The sequence below is a fragment of the Sus scrofa genome, chromosome 18, assembly GCF_000003025.6.
Source record: "Sus scrofa isolate TJ Tabasco breed Duroc chromosome 18, Sscrofa11.1, whole genome shotgun sequence".
In the NCBI taxonomy this organism is placed as follows: Eukaryota; Metazoa; Chordata; class Mammalia; order Artiodactyla; family Suidae; genus Sus; species Sus scrofa.
In genome coordinates, this window is record NC_010460.4 from 20,404,650 (window position 1) to 20,417,829 (window position 13,180).

General features: G+C 45.5%; 1 protein-coding gene across 2 annotated transcripts in view; it reads right to left on the minus strand.

Moving 5' to 3' along the window:
• The window catches only part of SND1 (staphylococcal nuclease and tudor domain containing 1), a 392,149-nt gene that overhangs the window by 143,177 nt on the left and 235,792 nt on the right, over positions 1-13,180 (minus strand). For both annotated transcript variants that reach the window (XR_002340257.1, XM_021078633.1), the window contains exon 15: positions 1,087-1,228. Coding sequence is in view for 1 of the 2 variants with exons in the window: in XM_021078633.1 (XP_020934292.1) it covers positions 1,087-1,228 (142 nt within the window). In the remaining variant the exon portion in view is untranslated. The remainder of the gene's footprint in view (positions 1-1,086; positions 1,229-13,180) is intronic.

Below are 13,180 nucleotides of genomic sequence, written 5' to 3' on the forward strand. Positions count from 1 at the left end.
GAGGCTATTCTCCGGGAAGGAACCATCAGTGCCTTGGAGGAGAGGGAGGCCAAGGCAATCGGGCAGGGACAGCAAACAGGTTCCCTGCCCGCAGGCAAACGCTACTCAAAATTCAACAGAAGAGCTGAGGCAACAGGACCGCCTCAGGCCGCGGAGGATGCATCTTTCGGGAGTGAGTGCGTGTAAGCAGAGGGTGGAGTGCACTGTGCTGATCTCCCTCAAGGATCCCGGCCACTGAGAAGTACAGGTGGAAAGAACTCTCTTTCCTGCCGGCAGGGAAGAAATGGAGCTGTTTGCCTTGAACACATGGTTCCTACCCAGTCTTACTGGCTTGTGAAATGTTAAGCTGCTAGAGAAGATAGGGTAAGAAAGATGGATATTCAGTCAGCAAAGAAAGGAGAAAGGCTTGCCCCGGCATGGCGACTTTAGTGCAAGAGGGAAACCGCAGAGATGCAGGGGCCCACACAGGTAAAGTCACGCCTGGGGTTTCATCAAGGATTTGGAACCTAGTGACACTTGACAAGAGTTGAAATAGTTCCCTGGTGGCACAGTGAGTTAAGGATCTGGTGCTGTCACTGCTGTGGCTCAGGTTCAATCCCTGGCCCAGGAACTTCCACATGCCGGAGGTGTGGCCAGCCACAGCAGCAGCAGCAGGCACTGCCTGGGGAACTACAAGGGCAGGCTGTCTCGGCACCTCTGTGGCCTTGCCCGCGACTGACAGCGCAGAGGCGGTCTATCCCCAACAGGCAACAGCAGCCGTGAGAGTTCCACCATTAACATCTTCCTCGGTCTGGAAGGCCCTTCACTCGGGCTGTGTGAGAAGAAGGGCTGTCCCGGAAGCTTTCCCGACCGCCTACGCCCTGTGGTTGGAGGAAAGGAGAAGCAGGGCAGAGCCCAGGGCTGGGTCTGCAGTGAGAGGGGCAAACCCAGGAACTCCGTGTTCGAGTCTCAGGGAGAGACTGAAGCACCTCTGCGGGCTCCGGGTCCTGTGGAAAACAGAGCAGGAAAGGAGCACATGTGCCCTGCAGGGACGGCTTCTCAGTTCAGGAGGAACTGTCCAAACAACACAGGACACGGAAGACTTACCCGCAAGCAAGAAGGTGATAAGGCAAGTTTCCTTTGGCAAATATAGCTTGAGACGAGACCCACTGAACACATACTCCACCACAGCTTCAGAACGACCTGCCCGCTGAAGGAAGGGCAGAAACTGCTTTGCCTTCTGGGTGTCCTGGGGGAGAACAGAAGAATCATTAGAAAAGTAATGACGTCTAGGTGAATGCTTCTTTCTCCCTGGTCTCAGGCAAGAAGTCCAGTAGACCACACAGGAAGCCAGGCAATGACCGAGGGAAATCAGACATTTCTGAAACCATGACAAAAACAAGATATCCAGGTGACTTTCGCAGAAGAAATACAAGTGATAAAAAGTCTCTAGAACAGGAGTTCCACTGTGAACAATGGGATTGGCGGCATCTTGGAAGCGCTGGGATGCAGGTTCAATCGCCGTCCCAGCACTGTGGCTTAAGGATCCAGTACTGCCACAGCTGCAGCTTGGGTCAGGACTGTGGCTAGAATCTGATCCCCGGCCTGGGAATTTCAAATGCCACAGGGTGGCCAAAAACTAAAAGCTTTTAGAACATTCTCACTGACTCTCTTCTCCTCCGTCCAGTTACCAAAGCACTCAGGGGATATAAAAGTTAGGATGGTGCCTTGAAATGAGAATTTCACTCCCTTTCTGGGACAGGAAAGAGCTCTTCTTTCTACATAAAACTGACAGGAGAAGACCAATCTTCACCTTTCGTGGAACATAATTTAACCTTTATTTTTTCATTAAAAAAAATTTAAAACGTGACCCCCAGGCTTGTGATACAGCCCTTAAAGCCCTTCCCCAGGAAACCCAAATGATTCATCTTCAGGCTTTAGTCATCACGTCTTCCTAACAAGGAGGCGTCTGCAGCCTTCTTTGGGCTCCAATACCGCAAACCCTGCTCTCCGCACCGTTCAGGGCTGAGCTGGGACCCGGGTACACTGCTCCGGTAGCCAGCCTGGGAAATCTGCAACAGCAGGGATGTGGTCCCCGGGGACCAATAAATACTGTATCATGTTAGTGTGAATAATCACAGGAGCAATAAAAAAGCATGAAATTGCACAAGCACTTTTAAAATTTTTTTCACGCGCCAGCACATGCACTCTTCCCTCAAGAGCACCAAACTGTGGACCTTCTGCAGCTCAGCGCTCTTGGCTTCAGAGATGCTAAGAGCCTTCAAATCCTTTCAGTCTCTCAAGCTATCTGAACAGATGATAGAGTAAGCAAGCATCAGAATATCACGTGGCATGTGCCTGGGGGTGGGGGGACAGTCACTGGATGTCAGAGTTTGGGAGGTTTTCAGCGCAGCCAGCAGAACTGCAAACGCCCTCTGCGGAGAGCAAGCGCCACGCGCTTTCCCAATGCGCTGGCCTGGCTCTTCCTTTCTAACAGAGCTATTGTATCGAAATTAATGCACACTAGATAATGAAAATTTAACAAGCCATCAAGTATTTGAGAGTCTTCAGAGCAGCCGAAGGGGCTCCTCTCATTCCGAAGCTGTGAGGTAGGCTGGGATGAAAACAATATTTGCAGTAATGAGATTCATCCTTCCCTTGAAACAGATTCTCGGAGAAGAGGAGAGACGGTCTTCCATTCCCAGTGTCCCTAAGGGCACACTGGTAAGAGGCAAGGCAACAATGGGCTTTCGTGGGTTGAACGCTTAAACCACCCACATTCTACTGTCCATCCAGAGCGGAAGAGGACTTTCTGGCAGTTGGCTGAAGTCCAGAACAGTCAAGCAGGACAAATGCTCCCTGGGAAAGAAGGCACTACCTGATGAAAATCCTTTTGCCATTCTAGTCTAAATCCAGGACATTAGTCATGAGCTGAGCCAATACGTCAACAATTACCAAATTGATTATCGCAAAATCATGAGGCAACTGAGTTTATCAAGAGAAATATTTACTTGGATTGAGGCTCGAGAAGAAAAGAAGGGGCTACTGTTAGTCATGTAAGATAGATGGATAGACAGACAGATAAAAAATAAAACGATAGATGTTTCTCACTCCTCCTAAGTCTCAATCTACAATGTAGTCCTATTCCAGAAGCAGCATATAGGAAGACAGCAAAGAGAATGTGACATACCATTGACTGTAACACTGAGTAGCAGTGAAAGCCGACTGTGACAACTGCAGGCATGAAGGCAAGTTCTAAAAGCCTACCAGAACTGGCCATGTTTATTTCCAGAGGCAAAACCCTAAGACAAGACGGGGAGCTCCGCATCCTCTCGAGGCAAGTGCTCCAAAGGCCTGGAGAAGAAGACATGACTCCGGACCAGTCGTTAAGGGAAAGGAGAGAAACCTGCTTCAAGCTGATGGATTCTCGGAAGCAAGTCCGAGACAATCAAATTGCATGTAATCACCAAAAGATGTCAGCTCTTCCAAATCTCAGTCACAGGCAGGCAATGTTGTCTGTCTTTCGTGATCTCAAGCTCTTCCTTTGCCTGCCAAGTTTCTGCCCAATACAAAAATTCTTAAAACCTTTAATGTTTGTTTCAGTGGCCCAAATGAAAAGACTAGAAAGGCAGACTGACAAGTTCCCTCAGGTGATGCAGCCATAGATCATTCTCTGCTAATTTAGCTATGGAAATTTTTTTATTTTAGGAATTTTGAGTATATCACTAGAAAAGGGACTCAATGTTATGGTTAAATGATCTGCCTTCCAAAGAGGCTGTGAAAGTATAGCAATGTGCTGGACTCTAATACGCCTTTCTAAGGTTATGGCAATAGGTAAATAAGAGAAAACGTGATTTTGAGAACCAGAATAAGAGTCCAGTGCAGGACCTGATGAGGAGCGGAAGATGCCAGGTGGATCTCAAGGGCAGCCAAGCGATAAAGCTCAAAGGATGTCATTAACACGACATTTAAAATGCTCTTCCAATAATCCCGAAGCAGAACCTTCTAGGATTTAATGAAATTAAAGATCTCCTTATAATTCCAAATGTACTTTTAAAAGATTAAAGGCTTCAGATGGAAAGAGATAACATTGAGACTTACTACACAGGATGCGAATTTCAAGGTAAGACTATTAGGTATCAAATGCTTCTGCTGAGAAGTCTAGTTGCAGACACTCTCATCCTCAGGTTTTCTATGTTTGGCTTGTTTACATGAGCTCAGGGAATCTATTTGCCATAGTTATCATAGTTGAGTTAGACAGGCCCAAGACTCTGAGAATGCACATAGATAAATTAGCTACACTTTTCTGTTTTCTGTACCAATATTCCTCTCCACTGGTGTAAATAATCAAGAGGCTACTACTATGCACGTCTGGACAGATACGTCTCTTTTGCTGCACTGGTAGTTTTCATATTACCTGTGCTCCCAAACAAATATAAGTATTTTCCAGTACTCCTAAAAAAGCTAATTTAAGATTACATTAGCTACATTTAACATGCCATTGTGGATGGCATCTCTTTAAGGAATGTTTCTGCCTCCTCAATGCACCTTGAAATTGAGAAAGTAATGAGGCAACAAATGTGCCTGGGGTGACTTCATTTCTAAGGATGTTAATATCTATACCTCAAGCTTATAGGAGCCGGGTTTTGAATGACCCTGAAGAGAGGCATGATGGTCCTTAGGGAGTGGGGAAAATTACAGAGACACCTTAATTATGTGCTCCTACCCTACCCTCACTTCTGGACTGTCAGGCCAAACCTCTTGCACATGTGGGTGCATGTGTCAATGCCTATCAATAAGCCCCCGGAGCGGTTAGTCTGCAACTTACCTCCACCAGGTACCTCACTGTGCAAGGGAACACGTTTGAAATAACTGAGTGCAATGAATCACAAAGCTTGGGAGAGTGGGAAAGTTGTGGGCGGAGGTGGGGAAGCAAACAGGAGAAGGAGAATCCTTCTGCGGCAGGCACGGGACAGAGGAGCACAGGACCGCCACCTAGACGGCCAGGTCACCTGCGACCCGCAAGAACAGAACTCACATAAGCCAGAGTCCTCGGAACTCTGGAACGGAGATATAGGCCGCCTTTACACTGGACGTAAGCCAAGGGCATTCTCTAACTTTTCCACTGAAAATACCCACACCGTGGGCAATAACAAAGTCAGGACTGGGGAGAGGCAAATATCACAGCATACAAATCAGCAAAGGGAAATGGGAATCAGAGTAAACCTATTAGTTAACAATTAACCACTCAGGATTATCATGTGCAAGTCTCCAATGGGAAGTGTTAATAATGAAGCTCACTAATTAGTTCTCATCATCACAATCACTCTTTGATTAACATCATAGGAAAAAGAACTAAAAACAAATACACGCAGAGTTCATAATGGTACCACGGGGGTATTCAATTCCAACAAGCACTTGAGAAGCTGAACTCCAACGAGGCCCATCAAACCTGATGAAGCTTCCTGCAGGTACGCCTGGGTCTGGAACTGCTCACTCCAGCAAACCAGGAAGCTTTCTCCCCTCAAAGAGCCGACTATCCTGCCCTACGGGGCTGGTTTGAGTCTAAAGGACTCCGGAACACAACGCTGTTTGGGTCCAGCCAATCTTAATATGGAAGCAGTAAAATCTGTGCGTGCAAGAGGATAGATGTGGGGGCGGGGGGGGGCAAACATAAAAAAAGAGCACGGGAATCAGAACTCACGGCTGAGCATACTGACGCAAACAGTCTCTCACAGTTCTGTATCCTGCCAGGGCTCTGACCAGGAGTCCAGGAGAATTACTTTTGCAACTAAGTGCAAGACACACCATAACCACACCCCCTACCAGAAAGGCAGAAATGTCACCTGTCCCTCCACACTCCCCCCCCCCGGGGGGGGGGGGCTCTATGGCCCCAGGGGATGCTTTAATTCACAGAATGACTTTATGATTCTCTGTGAGGCACCAGCTGCAGAGCAAGGTAACCTCCTGACAGAAACGGAGCCCTGGGAGGAGACCCCGGGGAAGGGCCTCCAGCTCCAACATGGCTACAAAGTCCTTTCATATCTGCAGCTAAGCTTCCCGGTGGCTTATGCATGTCTCGTGGGGAGGTGTCTTTAGGCGGGACTGGGAAGGGGGTAAACACCAGTGAGGTGCAAGCTTAACAGGATGGAGTGAACGCAGGAGAGAACCCTATGGAAAACCACTCTGACCGAAAAAAAAAAAAAAAAAAATTATATGGAAAAAAACCACCCCAAAAAAGGTGCTGAAGCTGGGCCATTAATCATCTCTCATTAAATGCCGACTGTGGTTTACAGGTTCTCACCCTGTGTAGTTAGTTAGTTGGCAGAGCGCCTCACTCAGGCCACCAGCACCGTTGAACAGAGAAGAACTCCCGTTTCAGGCTCTGGGCTCATTCCTGGGGACATGAAGCCAGAGGACACGTGTAGGAGCCCCACATTCTAACCCGCAGCACCCGCAACAGAGAGCACGACCTTCCGCTGTCTTCCTGCTTCTATTCGACTGTTCAGGGAGGGCGGCCTACGGGAGCAGAGACCGCAGGGCAGGAGGTGGCGCGTGGCGGCTTCCTACCCTGGAAGAAGGGAGCTGCAGAGCCTGTCTGTGCAGATGCAGCTTCGAGTGCCCAACACAGAGGGAAAAAATGCCTCTGCTCTTAGACTTGAAACAGTAAGGATGGGCCTGCCCTCAAGAGCCCCGCAAAAGTCAGGTGTCTCAAAGTATTTTTATTCGCTTGGTCTCATCCACCATCTATTTCTGTTCCAGGAGGTACAATAACAAGAAAAGAAGGCAGGACTGGGCAAAGGCTAAGAAGACCCAATCAAATGTTGAGGATGAAGATGTACAAAGCAGCATTTTGACAATCACGGCAGTCCAAAGGAAAGGAAGTCAAACCCTGCTACAGAAATGGCTTGGGACCCCCAAAATACGGCCTGGACTTCATCTGTCATCAGCCTAGCCTGCATATAACCGAAATCTCTCAACAGGGAACTGACTGGATAAACAAATTATAGTGCATTCACACAGCAGAACACCAGTCTACAATAAAAAGGACAAAGACAACACGGATGAATTTCCATTACACAATGCCATTTCTATGACATTCTTGCAAAGGTGAAACTGTAAGGACAAATCAGTAGTTGCTGAGGACGAGGGGAGGGGCTGGGGGTTGACTCCAAAGGGGACAGAAGAACAGGCCCGGGGGGATGATGAAACCCTCTTATCTTGACTGTGGTGATGGTTCCATGTGTGCATGCTTACCAAAACTCTGTTAGGTTACACCTAAATTTTAAGATAAACAAGAAATGGCTTGGGTAGGTAGACGGTGCAATATTCATCTTTAACCAAGGAAATATTCCTCGTCAGTTTATGTGTAGCTCAGCATGAATGACAAAGCTTAAAATTCAGTGCTCAGTAATTATGTTTTAGGTAAACCACTTTAGCTATTCAATGAATTAAAGTACTTCTAAAAATTTACGCAGAAAATAGTTTAGATGAAAAAGCAAGGTGTTAGAAGACTATGGAGGAAAAAAAAGTCTTATCCATCTCCCAAAAGCACCATAAGGATGGATCAATTCTTAGGCCATGGGCTACGAGAAGGCAGGATGCCATCCTCGGTTGGCCACGGAGGAAATGTCCTCCTCAAGAAAAGCAGAGCACTCAGTACATACGCCTATTGACATTTCTACCCTGAAATAAAATCACTCTGTGATCCGGCCTAACGTGAATAAAATAATTCCTACTTCCTAACCAAATGAAAATTCTATACAGGCTCAGAGATTATTCTTTTAGTGAATGGCTTTCAGTTTCCGAAATTCAACCAGCTGAAATTATGCTGTGAGAACCATTCCATTTAACCTTTAGAAATGAAGTTCACAGCCTTTTAGTGTAAAAATCTGCATTTTTATCATCAACAGGAAATACATCCCTTGGCTTACTCTCTAAAACAAAAAACGAAGTCTACTTATAAGTGTGGCATAGAAAAAAAGTAGAGGCAAATCTACACCCAGTTAGGATAACGTATCAACCATGCAAGCTCCCTTTCTCTGACATGGATGACCAACCGAGGCAGTGCCAGGCCAAATCCCTGCCCAGGTCTGCCAATCCACACACTGTCTGAAACTGAGGGCTCAGAATGTGTGTTCCCAAATGAAACCCACCTTCTTCCCATCCGCCACTTCACTCCAGACTGCCCCGACTCCCATTTTTAGACTCCGGCTCCCCAAGAGATCATTACCATTTTGGGCTAAATTGGTGTCCAGTGTTCCTAAAATCATGACCTAAGTGACGACGACCTCCCCTCCCCCTGCCCTGTGGACCTCTGCACAGCACAGTGGCCGTGGGGCCTGCTGCACAGCAGAGGCCCTGGGCCTTCCCTTCACATCCTTTCCGAGGCTGCAGTCCCTGAAGCCATGCCTTCTTCCTTCCTGGTTTACAACCGTCTCCCCCCCACCCCCCAAAAGAGCGCCGAACCAAAAGCTCCTACTCTTCTTTCATGGAGAGAATGTCCTTCCCAGGTCAGATGAGTAAACATAGGATTGCCTTTGCACATTTTACTCAGGAGGAAGACTATCCCATTCATGAGAATTTATATCAACAGATAAATTCTTTTCAACATCCATGAGCACGGCAACACACTGTATTTGCTACCACCGGCTGCTTTAGTTATGAAGAAAACACTGTATTATGAAGCAATTATAATTGCTTGTGAATATGGACAGAGGAAACAATGGTCCCAAATACCAACTTATAACTAAAAAATTCGTACAGGGAAATTTAACTCACTGGAAGCCATACCTTCCAATTATTTTCAGGTTATTTCTACAAAAACATGTAATTTCCCCAAACTGTAGAAAACCAAGTTATAGCAAATAGACTGTGTGTGTGTGTGTGTGTGTTTCATCCTTTTTAGGGCTGTACCCGCAGCATATGAAGGTTTCCAGGCGAGGGGTCTAATCAGAGCTGTAGCCACTGGCCTATGCCAGGGCCACAGCCATGCCAGATCCAAGCTGCATCTGCGACCTACACCACAGCTCATGGCAATGCTGGATCCTTAACCCACTGAGCGAGACCAGGGATGGAACCTGCAACCTCATGGTTCCTAGTCAGATTCATTTTTGCTGCCCCACGACTGGAAGTCCTTTTGCAAATAGACATTGATGAGAAAATAAAGATACTATCCCAATTTTAAATTGTAAAGATTAATAAACACAATCAATAGGGATGTGAGAAAAAGGCCAATTAGACTTTTAACAACTCTGCTGTTACTTTTCTAAGAAAAAAAAGACAGTGAATTGTTACAGGAATACCACAATAAACAACTCATATATTTCCAGAAAAAAGGACACGAGAATGGTCTAAAAATACAGCTTATACACAGTACATGATGGAATATGGGACAAAAAAAGGACATCAACCATAGTCTGTAACTTTGGTATCAATTATAAGGCTAAGATTAAAAAAGTAACACATGGGTCTGAAATGCACTTTCTTAAAAATTTTAGATCAATTTTTATCACTTCTACAGCTCTATATGCAAGAGGTGAGAATTCATTAGAGAACCACAAAACGGCTTGAGAGAGATAATTAAAATAATATGCACAGAGTAAAGCATTTAAAGGATGGTCTGATAAAGCACAAGTTTTCATTTCATGGGCAAATCAAGAACTCAGAGGCAAAGAAATTGATGCCATTCTAAACTCTACCCCGTCTGCGACAAGAGCACAACTTCAGAAACGGATGGGGGAGGGGGACCTCAAGAAACCTATAACATAAAATATTTAAACAAGGGTTAGATCACTGAAATAATTTCAGCATCCCTTAAAAGTACTTTAAACATTCATCTTTGCTTGCAGACATACCAATTTAGGTTCAATAATTTAAGTAGCAAGCATTAATGAAAGCAATCATAAAATTTGCAAGATTAAGTTCAAGTTTTTGAAACAGAGAAAGGACATCCATTATGGTAGCAATTATTAATTAAAACTGAAAGTGGTCAGTGTTTAAGACTACCAAAGGCATCAAACGAAAAACCCAATCATTTTACTCAGTAAAGATTTATAGGCAAATAAGGATAAAGTTAAAAAAAAAAAAAAAACTTCATGCTATCCTTTGATCTAAGCTTCCACTTTACGGAATTGTTCTAAGAAAATAATTACAGACTATGATTTAGCTAAAAGAAACCAACTTTTTTTGTGAAAGGAAAAAATAATCCAAATAAACTAAATAGCCAATAATACGTAAGAGAATACTAGGCAGATACTAAAAGCATAAGAGGAATATTCATATGGAAAAAGAAATAAGTGGAAAAAGGAATTAACTACCTGTCATGTGTCAGATACTGTTATAGGCACTGACTAGACAGTTAACAAGATAACAGAGAAAGCCCTTGTTCTGAACAAAACCTTTCTTCACTTAAAAAAAGGAGGGGGGATGGAGTCCCTGTCGTGGCTCAGTGGTTAACGAATCCGACTAGGAACCATGAGGTTGTGGGTTCGATCCCTGCCCTTGCTCAGTGGGTTAAGGATCTGGCGTTGCCATGAGCTGTGGCGTAGGTTGTAGACACGGCTCGGATCCCACGTTGCTGTGGCGTAGGCTGGCGGCTACAGCTCCGATTGGACCCCTAGCCTGGGAACCTCCATATGCCACGGGAGTGACCCCAGAAAAGCTAAAAAGCCAAAAAAAAAAAAAAAAAGGAGGGGGGAGTCGGAGAGAAAATGAAAAAAGGAAATAATTCCACATTTTGGTGAACAGATGTATTCCTACTGAACCTTTTCGGGTAGTACTAGCAGAGATAATTTTCCTCCTTTGGCTTATTTATATTTGATGCATTTAAGAACAAAAATTTTGACAGAAAACTGGTGTTAAAAAATGTGTAAGACTTTGCTTTGAAAAGAAGAAAATATATTAACATTCAGGGCTGATTCAATTTTGCCCAGATTAACTTGCAAATTATTCAGGTCAGATAACGCTCACCCGGTTGTTGAGCCAAGAGTCAACGTTCTCTGGAGTGAATTCGTTTTTTTATAATTGTTCCATATATTTTGAGACAAATAAATATTATGGACACTGTAATAAAGTCTGGAGACTGAGCTGGAAAACAGCCCGACCGAAAACTGCACGTGAAGAGGGCTCCCCGATTCCTTCAGAAACAGCAGCTCAAGCACAGAGAGAGCTTCACGGCACCGAGGACAGTGAACTAAGCAGCCTTTGCCTAAGGAATAAAAGGTTAACTTAGAGAGTCCTGGTGCAGAGCCACAAGGCGTGTGGACGCCAGGGAGAAAAGCAAACAAAAATCACACATTAGCATAACGTGAGAATAAGAAAAATGTGTTCGAGTGAAGCCTGCAGCATGATGTAAAGAGGTCTACGGCTGGGCTCAGAGACAGGTTTCATAAAAAGTACCCAGAATTACACACACACACACACACACACGTGAAAAACGTGCAATGACAGGCTAAACAACAATGAAACTATCCTTAAAGAAAAATAACTTTATACTTGTTCGAGATGTGTTGTTTGGGGTGGGTGGGCGCGGTGTTTGGGCATTCTAAATCTTCCAAAGAAAAAACACAGATGTCACCGTGCCCCCAGTCAGTGACTTTACAACTTTGGTGTGATGTAGTCACGTGTGGATGATACAGTGAGGCTCTCACTGTGAGACCCTAAGACCAGGTACCCAAAATGCGTGAGCGATGGCCGAGAACTTAGGGGCAGATCTCGCATCACGGTCCCTTCTGTTTCCACGAGTGCACCTGTAATTACGGATTCACTTGCGTTGTGAGGCTCTCTCCTCCTCAGTTGCTACGACTTCTCCTTTCACAGCTTGGAGAGCACCTCAAGTTTCTGTAAATTGTGGAGATAAAGGGCTTGGCCTGAGAACCCTGCTGCTCTCAATTCTCTGGGCAGTTTTGTACACTCAGACCAGCAGGCCTGAACTCAGCCATGAAGCCCAGTCACTCTTCTGCGTTGTGGGCCATTTGAATGGCTCACAGTTACCTCAATTTTAACAGGTCCCAGAAACGCTCAATTTTCCTCCCAAATATATGCCACGAGGGTGTACCACATGGGAAAAGCAGCGCCAGCGACCAGTTATTCGTGCTGGACATTAGGACACGCCCACTTTCTAGACCCCTGATCCAGGTAATGGCCACATTCTACCAGTTCTGCTAGCAAAGTGTTCGTTTTTTTTTTTTTTTTTTTTTTTGAACTGCACTTGTGACATATGCAAGTTTCTGGGTTAGGGATGGAACTGGTGCTGCAGCTGCTGGCCTACAGCACAGCCAGGCCAAATCCAAGCAACATCTGCGACCTACACCACGGCTCATGGCAATGCCAGATCCTTAACCCACTGAGAGAGACCAGGGATCGAACCCAAATTCTCATGGATACTCGTCAGGTTCATTACTACTGAGCCACAACAGGAACTCCTACCAAAGTTGATCTCAAATTTATCTTCCCCGAACACCCACCGCCACAACCCTCGTTCCATTCAGTCCCCAGCACGTACACTGCTATCAACTCCCTAATGAGGTAAAGATACTAAAGCTACTCTCATCTCCTTCGAGCAGCCAGAATGAAGTGGACAATGCTGACCTCGTTGCCCCTCTCAACATGTCACTTTCAACCTCAGGACCTTCTGGTACATAATTTTATCTTCCAACTGACTCCTCCTCTAAGGCTCATTTTATGATTTTTATTATTTTGCTTTTTAGGGCTGCACCCATGGCATATAGAGGTTCCCAGGCTAGGGGTCAAATCGGAACTACAACTGCCCACCACAACCACAGCAATGCAGGATCCGAGCCACATCTGTGACCTACACCACAGCTCACAGCCATGCTGGATCCTTAATGCACTGAGCAAGGCCAGGGATCGAACCAGCAACCTCACGGTTCCTAGTCGGATTTGTTTTTGCTGCACCACGAAGGGAACTCCCAGGCCTCATTTTAAAATTGCTTAAAAGATGGTCTTGGGCACATGGAAGAAGGTACGGCTATGAGGACACACTCTTGCAGGCCTCTGTACTTCTAGCACAACCGTCTCTACAGAACGAATCACAGATGCCCTAGAAGGACCACACCTGTCTTGTTTAATGTTATATCCTCAATGCCCAGCACAGTGCCTGGAATATAATAAGTTCTGGATAAATTCTTATCGTTGGATCATTTATTCACGACTGAACATGACAAATGCATTTAAAACA